This window comes from Echinops telfairi, unplaced genomic scaffold (assembly GCF_000313985.2).
Source record: "Echinops telfairi isolate 266 unplaced genomic scaffold, ASM31398v2 ScPeMD7_9;HRSCAF=40, whole genome shotgun sequence".
NCBI classification, from domain to species: domain Eukaryota; kingdom Metazoa; phylum Chordata; class Mammalia; order Afrosoricida; family Tenrecidae; genus Echinops; species Echinops telfairi.
The window spans coordinates 98,978,138-98,988,409 of NW_022103906.1; the positions used below are offsets into that span (position 1 = coordinate 98,978,138).

General features: G+C 46.2%; 1 protein-coding gene across 2 annotated transcripts in view; it reads left to right on the forward strand.

Annotated features, from left to right (window-relative positions):
- MBOAT2 (membrane bound O-acyltransferase domain containing 2) overlaps positions 1-6,689 on the forward strand; it is a 147,074-nt gene extending 140,385 nt beyond the window's left edge. For both annotated transcript variants that reach the window (XM_004696015.2, XM_045286896.1), the window contains 2 exons: positions 192-343; positions 4,746-6,689. In XM_004696015.2, coding sequence (XP_004696072.2) covers positions 192-343; positions 4,746-4,971 — 378 coding nt within the window. In that variant the 3' untranslated portion in view covers positions 4,972-6,689. The remainder of the gene's footprint in view (positions 1-191; positions 344-4,745) is intronic.
- Positions 6,690-10,272: the final 3,583 nt, after the last annotated feature.

Here is a 10,272-nt window from a genome sequence, read left to right on the forward strand (position 1 = left end):
ATGCGCGTTACCCTCCTGTGTCTGTGGACCTGCGCAGTCCTTTAGCTGAGCCAGCGATGCCCAGCTCACTAATGCAGTTAGCGCCACCCTCCACCCAACCCGGGCCAGTATGATAGTCCATATTCTGTTGCTTTTTATAAGCAATGCTACTTTAAGGATCAAGCATGTTTTCTTGTGTTTCTTTGTTGCAGATAAGAAATAACATTAGACATTATTTCGTGGAACCTCCCCAGCGTAAACTGTTCTATGATGTCATCACGTGGGCAGTAACACAGGTAGCAATCAGCTACACAGTTGTACCATTTGTCCTCCTTTCTATAAAACCATCATTCACGTTTTACAGGTAAGTGTTCCCTTCTTAAAACGTGTCACTGTAATCATACCTTTGTTTGAAAAGGAAGGTAGGCAGTGTGGCAGGTCACTGACAGCTCCCGGGGCTGGCAGGTTGACGAACCTGATGTGAGATGTGGACCAGCAAGGAGGAGAAGGTGGGGGAGACCCTTCGATCTCCTTCAGCGAGGACGGGTCCCCCCAGAGGATTGCAGCAGGGCTGTGACCCGATCTGCGGTGGTTGGGGGTGGTTAGGTGCCATCAATTCAGTTCTGACTCATGCCCACCCTGCGTACGACAGCGCAAAGCTGCCCGGTCCCGTGCAGCCTCAGAAGTCATCCTGTGGTGGAGCCTTTTGTTAGAGCCCTGTGTCAGCTCATCTCCCGGTGGTGCGCATTCCTCTCTCTCACCGCCCCTCTGCTTCACCAAGCACGATGCCCTCCTCCTGGGACTGGCTTCTCGACAGCATGTCCAACGTACACGAGATGAAGTCTAGTCGTCCTTGCTTCCCAGGTGCCTTCTGGCTGTACCTCTTCCAGACCACACCTGTCTGTGCTTTTGCAATCCATGCCACTTTCAGGATTCTCCCCGGCATCACAAGTCAAATGCATGCATTCTTATTTCAGTCTTTCTTATTCAGCGTCCAACTTTCTTTTGCTTATGAGGCGATTGAAAACACCATGGCTCGGGTCAGGGGCACCAAGTCCCTAAAGTCACTTCCCTGCTTTTCAACCATTTAAAGAGGCCTCGTGCAGCAGATTTACCCAACGGACTGTGTTGTTTGGTCTCCAGACTGCTGCTACCATGAGATGTGAAGGGGGATCCACTCAAGAGGAAAGCTCTGACCATCCGATCCTTTCCTCCATTTATCACGATGTTGCTATTGCTCCAGTTGTTGACATTCTGGTCTTCCTTACACTGAGTCGTACTACACACTGAAAGCTCCGGTCCTTGATTTTCATCGGCAAACGCTTCAAGTCCTCCTCACGCTCAGCAAGCAGGGTTGTGTTGTCTGCATAGTGCCGGTTAAGAAGCCTTCCTCCCATCCTGATGCCGTATTCTTCAGAGAAGCCAGCTTCTCTAACGATCTGCTGCTCTGCATGCAGATTGAACAAGTGGTGAGAGGACTCAACCCTGTCCCTCACTTGTCCTGATTTTAAACCATGTAGTAGTCCGTTGTTCTGTTTGCACAACTGCCTCTTGACCCCTGTACAGGTTCTACATGAGCACAACTAGGTATTCTGAAATTCTCATTCTTCTCAAGATTATCCATACAGTCCAATGCCGTGGCATAGTCAACAAGTTACACAAGTAAATATCTTTCTGGTACTGTCTGCTTTGGGGCAAGATCCATCCGACCTGGGCAGTGATCTCCCTTGTTCCAGGCCCTCTTCTGAATCCAGCCTGAACCTCTGGCCGCTCCCTGTCAATGGACTGCTGCAACCATTGTTGCATGATCTTCAGCAAGATTTTACGTTTTGTAATATCAGCGATAGTCCCCTGTCATTTGAGCATTTTGTTGGGTCACCTCTTTCGGGCATTTGTATAAATATGGATCTCTTCCAATCAATTGGCCGAGTAACTGTCTTCCAAATTTCCTGGCATAGAAGAGGAGTGCTTCCAGTGCTTCGTCAGTTTGTTGAAACATTTCACGAGGCATTCCGTCAGGTCCCGGGCCCTTGTTTTGGCTAGTGCAGTCAGTGCAGCTTGGACTGCTTCCTTCGGCACCACTGGTTCTTGCTCAGGTGCTGCCTCCTGAGATGGCAGAATATCGACTAGTTCTTTTTGGCATAGTGACCCTGTGTATTCTTTCCATCTTCTTTGGATGCTTCATGAATCATTACTCATTATTTCCCATAGAATCCTTCAAGATTTCAATTCGAGGCTTGAATTTTTCCCGTAGCCCTTTCTGTTTCAGGAGTGCTGAGTATGTTCTTTCTTTTGGGTTTTCGAACTCTGGGTCTTTGCACATTCCATTCCCGCATTTGACTTTGCATCCGTAAACTGCCCTTTGGAATTTTCTGTTCATCTCTTAAAGCAGCGGTTCTCAACCTGTAGGTCATGACTCCTTTGGGGGAGTCTCTCCCTTCACAGAGGTTGCTCGATTCATAACAGTAGCAAAATGACAGTTATGAAGTAGCAACGAAAATAATTTTTTGGTTGGGGGGTCACCACAACATGAGGAACTGTATTAAAAGGGTCAAGGCATTAGGAAGGTTGAGATCCACTATCTTAGACTTTGTCATTTCTTCCTTGTGCCTTAGCGACTCTTATGATTAAGAGCAAGTTTCAGTCTTTTCTAACAGAATTTGACCTTTTCTTTCTTTCCTATGTTATTAATAACCTTTTGCTTTCTTTATAATTGATATTATTGATGTCCTCCCACGGTTCATCGGGTCTCTTGTCATTAGTGTTCCGTGGATCAAATCTGTTCTTGAGATTGGTTCCAAATTCAGGTGGGAGAGGCCCAAGGTCATATTTTGGCTCCCATGAACTTGTTCTTATTTTCTTCAGCTTTATCCTGAACTTTTATAAGAGCAGTTGATGCCTGTCCTGCAGTCAGCCCCTGGCCTGTGACATTGACGCTGCTGACACTGAGCTTCTCCGTGGTCTCTTCCCACAGAGGACTCGGTTTGATTTCTGGGTATTCCATCTGGAGAAGCCCTGTGTGTAGTCACCGTCTGTGGTGTTGAAAACTATTATTTGCTGTGAACAAGTCGTTGGTCTTGTAAATTCTGTCTTGCGATCTCCAGCTTCCTTTCTTATCACCAAGACCGTATTTTCCAACTACTGTTCCTTCCTTTTTGCTTCCAACTTTTGCATTCCAAACGCCAATAATTATCACTGCATCTTGGTTGCATGTCTCATCAGTGCCAGAGTGAAGACTGGAAGAATTCTTCAGTTTCTTCTTCAGGCGCTTTGTGGGTGGCGCATACATTGGAAGAACAGGCTGACTGGGTTTCCACGAGTGCGGTCAGATAGTGTCCTATCGCAGATGGCCGCGTGCTTCCAGAGAGGTCTGAAATGCCTTGTTCATGAGAACTGCGGCACCGCGCCTCCGTAGCCACACTCCCAGCAGAGCACACCAGGTGGTTTTCTGATTCGGAATGGCCAATCCTCGTCCATTTCGGCTCGCAGATGCCCAAGTTATTGATCTCCATGGGTTCCCAACCCAGTCTTCCCACACGTGTCTGCCTGGCTCCTCTTAGACCATCCCGTCTTGGAGTTGATCATACTACGTTAGAATCACGTCGGGGAGAATCTTGGCCTAGCCAAGTTGACACAAAGCCCAATTATAACAGTAATCTTTCTGTATCTGATTAAATTAACCATTAAAAATGGTATTTGTCATCTAGCTCTTACACTGTTAAAATACTTATTATTTAATTGGTGTGCATGTAGGGCAGGGGAGACTCGGCCTAGTCAAGTCTTTCCTGTCTTGAGCTCTCTGTTTACTCGGCATTCGATTCTCTGGTTTGAGAGACTCTGTTTTTTTGTTTTTTTCAGGTTTCTATAGATACTATTAAGTACCTTTTACAGTTCTTATGCTATTTAGTTTTTATTCTCTTTACAAAGAAATGTAGTGGGGTATCTAGAATCGTGATTATACCAGGCCTCTGGGTCACACAAATGGTTAACCAGTAGCCTGGGAGGGGAACCAAGTGGCTGGTGGTTCGAACCCTCCCAGACACAGCCTCACTTGCCACGGGCCAGACTCCCTCTGTGTCAAGAGAGAGTTAGGTGAGTGCTCATCAGCATGCCCCGTTTTGTACAATTTCCTCTCCTTCAGGGGAAGGACCATGCACTGTAGTAAAAAGCATCTCTCTCAGGAGGCACATGACCTATTGTTAAGACCGTGGTGTGTCAGTCTGGGTGGACTAGAGAAACAAATCCATGGACACACATATGTGTATAAGAAAAAGATTTATATACAAGAGCAATTGAACATTGAGAAATAATCCCAGCCCAGTCCAAGGCCATAAGTCTGATGTTAGCCCATATGTCTGATACCAATCTATAAAGTCCTCTTCCGAATGCAGGACGATCACAAGCCAGTGGGTAGAAAGTCTTTGGGTCCAGTGGCGTAAGCATCTCACCGCCAGCAGGGGTCTCTCTGTGGCTTCTCCGGCTTCAGAGGTCTAGTTACATCTGCGTGGCTTGTCTTCTGCAATGTCTCCCAGGGAGTAGCAGAGAGAGGGGTGTCTTCTGCCTCCAAGGAGGAAGTCCCAGATTTCCCAGAATTCTCAGGAGAAGGCCATGCCTACACAGAAGTCTCATTGGCTATCTCCAGATAGACAGCCTAGACTCCACCCCTCCACTTTAAACTGATACCAGATTAGGTGACTGCCACAGGTGGTTATTAAAATTAATTCACTGTCACAACCGAATAAACTTGCTCCCCCTTTCTCTTACAGCTCCTGGTGTTACTGCCTTCACTGTGCTGGCATCGTAGTAATGTTGTGTTTGCCGGTGAAAAAAAGTCCAAGAGGAAAGAATACAGCTGACCTGGTTCCACTCTCACAATCGAAAAAGTTTGATGAACAAGAAAATTCTTTGGGACACAATAGCTTTTCCACAACAAACAATATTTGCAATCAGAATCAAGACTTAGCCTCTGGACATTCATCTCTAAACCAATGATCCAGAAACTGCCCAGGGGTCACTTCCTTGTGTGTTAACAGAAACCAATCTTAGCACCTTTTCAAAGGGTTTGTGTTTGTTTGAAAAAGAGATTCAGTAGCTGGGAGGAGGGGAAAAATTGGACATTTGCAGATCGGGAATTTCCAGATTGGAAACGGAGTTAAAGAACCCCTCCTGGGCCGTGTCTTTGTGGGCCGCGCCTTATATAAAGATAGCTCCCTCGTTGCAGTGGGCACTCAGGACCTCAGCGTCTGGCCGTGGGGTCTCTGTGTGCCCCATTGCTGGATGTACACCGCCTGTCCCAAAGCACTGAAAAAGAGGTGGGGAAATCATTGTGTCCGTCTGGGTGAGTGAGAGAAATTACCTTTTCCAAATGAATGTCTTGCCTTAAACCCTCTCTTTCCTAAAATGCTGTTCCTAACTGGGATTTCCTTGTGTCACTTTGGGAGGGCTCAGATTTTGCCTGTTTTGATGTTGCGCACTGTGAGGGACGCTAGAAAGAATTTAAAACGGGATATTTAAGATTGTGGATACTTTAAAATGCAATAAACAGCTCAGTATTGGAGGCTTTTCTTAGTGTAACTCAATGGCTGCAGAACTGCAAACCTCAAGGGACGCCAAATGATGGGGGCTTATTTTGATGCAGCGCTGAATTACCTGTGTCTGAGGCCCTCCAGGGGCCAGTCTGTAGGCAGAATGAAAGGCTGGGTTGTGACGTGTTGAGCTTATTTTCTTAGCGAGAAGACGAAGGAAAGCAGGCACCAGCGCGGTCGGCGCCAGAAGGAAGTGGACAGCTTTGATGGACCAGCCAGCAGCAGCAAAGCCACTGCTCTGGGCCCTCCGGACTCGTGAGCGCCACAGGACAGGTGAAGCCAGCCGCCTGTGGGCCCCTGTGTGAGAGCCAACTGCCGCCTCGTTCTCGCATGAAGTGGCTGGGGGTGTCGAACTGCCAGCCCTTTAGGCTAGCAACCAAGCCTGTTAGTCAGTGTGCCCGGGGAACTTGTGCAGCGGTTACAGTGGGGAAATCAGACTGGGTGCGCAGCAGGCGGGACTCTGACCCTTCTCAGTCTGTGATCATGGGAGACATCAAAGTTCAATAACTTTTTAACACTTTGGACTTTCAAATGGAACTTACCAAGCATATATTAAATAGAATTCTGAAGGGATTATGAAAATACTGGGTTGCTCAAAGGGTTTGAAAGAGAGATCACTGGGTAAGGAAAGGGGACTGTCTACCTAGTCCCTCCTTTTTTCCCTGACAGCTTAATTTCCTGTGTGGGAAAGGTTAGGGGTAATGAAAGGGTCAGTGGGTCAGAAGCCCATTACGAGGCAAGGATGTAGTTTCCAAACACCGGGCCGCCTACGTAAAGGGTGCTGGTGTAGCTCCTGTGGGAATGGGAATGGGCTGAGATTATCTGCATGGGAAAATGTGCGCTTTGTGGCCATTTCCCCGACATTGAAGGCCGCCTCAGGTGACTGGGCCCTGACTGAGCTCCCTGGGGACGGCAGGGGCTGCGGGAGCTGCTGCGAGGCCTCAGCCAGACCCGGAAGAGTAGGCAACACCGACTGAGGTCACCTGGAGGTGACAAGGCTCGGGGGGAATTTATTTTTTGCCTTAAACTTCAAAAATGAAATGCAGATTGTTCTCTATGGTGATTCTTACTGCTTGGATTCTTGTGATTAATAAAATTTCAACTGACGTTAAAGACAGAACCAGATTCTGATTTAAACTGTAGTGTTTCATTTCAAGAAAGAAAGGGGGGGCAAAAGAGGAAACATAACTGGAGCTTTTGAGAACCTTACAAACAGTCTGGCCGGGGTGCACGCACATGTGTGTTTGGGTTTCCCAGGGACGAGACTTTCCAGGGTGACGAGCTTTGCTCTCTCCTGTGACCTCCCAGGAAAAAGAGCTAAGTGCACGGGCTCCATTTCCCCAGCATTCAGATGAAGCGGGGAGGTGTGTGTGTGTGTACACATAGCAAAAAGGGGGCTTATGAGAACACTGCCCTGCCCCGCACAGGGAGGGTGTGTGTGTGTGTGTGTGTGTGTGTGTGTGTGTGTGTGTGTGTACACACATAGAGAAAAGGGGGCTTATGGGAACACTGTCCCGCACCAGGTCTGCACGGGCTCAGTTTTCCCAGCAGGTCTCCCATCAGTAGATGCTGCAGAAGGTTTGCTCACCATTAAGAGAAAATACAGAGGTTCCAAGTGTCAAAGATGGGTCCAGACACGTAATAAACAAAAACAAGAGCGTTTAATAAAGACTCTTTGTTTTTCCTTGTGCAGCCTATTAGCCACTTATAAAAAAATAACCATTAGTTTCTACTCTGAATGCATTTTATTTCCCAGCCCATAGGATTGCAATGGGTCACCTGGTCCTGGCTCAGTTGATAGATGATAAAGCCACTTGGTCCGTTTTCCAGGTACTTTGGATGGGACCCTTCCGATAGCTAGTTGGATCGTTTCATCTCCCCGAGCCAACTCTTGGTTTTTATGAAATAGGTTTTGGACAGCTTTCCTCTAATCTCAAAGAGATTACAATCTCAGGTCCGCAATCTAGAAGAAAGCCGAGTCATCCCGATTCTCAGCTTGACTTTCTCCTCGAGCAAAAGTGCTGAGTGTGTGCTTTGTGAAGTGAATACACCTGTGTGGGGTCTTGGAAAGAGGAGAGTGCTTTGCTTCTGTAGGGTTGATGATTTTAAAGCTGGTCCTGTTGCGGTTAAACGGATTCATTGTAACGTGTGCTTTAATCAAGAGAATACGCTTCTGTGCATATCTGTGTCATTTACCACTCTTCGATAATCATCAAACCACTCCAGAGATGTCCAGTAAACATCCTCTTTTTACTCTTTTGGTAAAGTATGTACTACTCAGGGAAAACGTGGACAAAAAAGAATTCTTAATTTCATTTTCTGGGAACTGTTAATTTGACCAATCTCAGCTGTCAGCGTGCTACCACGTGACTTATTCTCACAAGTGTTTAAGCATTTTTATTGGCACTCAGGGTAATTGAGGAAATTACTTACCTTCTAAAATATCCAACATAATCGAAGATGTTTGGCTTGAGAAAGGTTCAGCTACCACTTGGGTCACCAGCACACCTCTGGTTACAAAGGGTGTTGAAGTCTCCAGCCCTGAGGCACTCACAGGATTGCCACAGGTAACAAGTTTGGGAAAAACTGAAGATGGGGTTTGTTTTGCTTTGTAAAACAATGGAGGAAACATAGTGTTGGACATTCACGGACCTGGGAGGGGACCTGGGTCCTCATTCTGACTCTGTCATCAATGGCCATGTGTTTGGGACCAGCCATTCATCAGCCGGGGTCCTCAAACTTTTTAAATGGGGGGCCAGTTCACTGTTCCTCAGACCCGTTGGAAGGCCGGACTAAAGTTTAAAAAAAACTTATGAACAAATTCCTATGCACACTGCATATATCTTATTTTGAAGTAAAAACAAATGGGGCAAAAACACCCGGCGGGCCAGATAAATGTCCTCGCAGGCCACCTTTGGCCGCCCAAGGGCTGTAGTTTGAGGACGCCTGTTCTAGAGTCTCAAGGTCCTTGACTGTCAGCTGAAAAGGTCAGTTGTCATAGCCCAGGACCTCTTGTGTGGACGGATCACGAATAGACGCAGTTTGCATGTTCAGTAAGATTCAAGGACACAGACAGACGCAGAGGCAGGCAGTTGTCACTTTCACTGTGATTGCCTGAGATCACCGGTTCCCGAGAGTTGTCATAGCAACAGACCATCACATCAGAAACCATTTCTACTAAATGTTGCCTGCCCTTCATGTAAGTCCTTCGTACTGAAAAAAACAATCTCTACCATAGAAAGTGGTTTCCTTTTGCTGCCCGTGTTCATGGCTTCTGTGCAGTGTAAAATTGAGGTGGTGTATACTATTAAATATTCTGTATGATAGCTCACCTCCAGATGACATTCAAAGATACTTCAAGTAGACTTGATTTGGTCAAATCTTTTTTTAAACTACAGACAACTATTACATTTTTGCCATTAAGAGAGTAAAAAATGTATCCTTGTATTCAAAGACGACATTGCACTTGGAGGACAAAGGCCGTTGCTATTTAGTATCTGCACCTCGGACACATGCACTCTGCATAGTCAGGAGAAAACTTGGACATTTATATGTTTTGTGTTTCCGTATAGATTTATAATTAACTGATTTTTTAAAATTACACAGTATAATTGAAAGGTTATTGGAGAGAATGAATGTGTGAGCATGCTGCCTATGACTGTTAAAGTCCAGTTAAGGACCTGTCCAGAGTTTGAGATAGAAATCCACATCGTGTGGCGTGTTCGTTAGCCTTTAGTAGCCCTTCCTGGCTGAGATGTAGTGCACAATTCTGAAAAACACTGCGATGTCATTTTAACGGCCCTCAGTACCTTACCCAACTGTACCGCTCATCCGGTGTACGCCCATGGGCTTGCTGATTGTTGTCATGCTTCCCTGGGATGCTGAGACCTGCTTTCTACAATTCGTGCAGAAGTAGGCTTGTGTCGATGTGCGTTCCTTGTTCTGAAGGGAAAGTGTGACGCTTAAAAAATGTTCACTCTGAAATTTGCGGTTGAGAGATTAAAAGAAAGAGGGGCTTCTACAGTGATTTTCTGCAACACATAGTGAAATCTATGTATAGTAACTCATTCTAGATAAAAATGTGAAGCGAAGCTTTTCGGGTTGGTGTTTTGTCGGAATGCACGTGGAATCAACGGTGCAGCTGTGTTGGGAAGCTCGCGCTCAGAGGAGGCAGCCAGGAGCCATGGGTTTTTTGCACATAAGGTGCATGTGTGCATCCTGCTTAGCACCCTGGGGAACTCAGCACGGGAGGCGGTTATGCAGAAGCCAAACAGAGCACACGGTATTTTCATTAGAAATGCCGTACATTCCCATTGGTGGGCTGCTTAGTAATGTTGTTATATGCTTTAAATAATATTTATTTTATCCGGGTTTTAGCGTCATGCAAACTCCAGTGAAGACTTTTCAGGCTCAATAGCTCATTGGCTGAGAAGCCTCTGGGAAACAGCCCACAGACATCTTTTACAACAACTAATTTGTCTTGCCTTTAAATCTGATGATAATTGTCTTCTTTTGGTATAACTTTTATAAATCAAAAAAAAAAAAAACACCCCAAGACACGCTATTGTATAACTAATAGTATCAAGACCGGTATAACCATTGTCTAAGCTCTGACTGTACTTGCTGATGCATAGCCACGCCCAGCCTTTTCTCATCACGCCGCAGCTGTGGAAAGAGATGGGCTATTGTATAACTAATAGTATCAAGA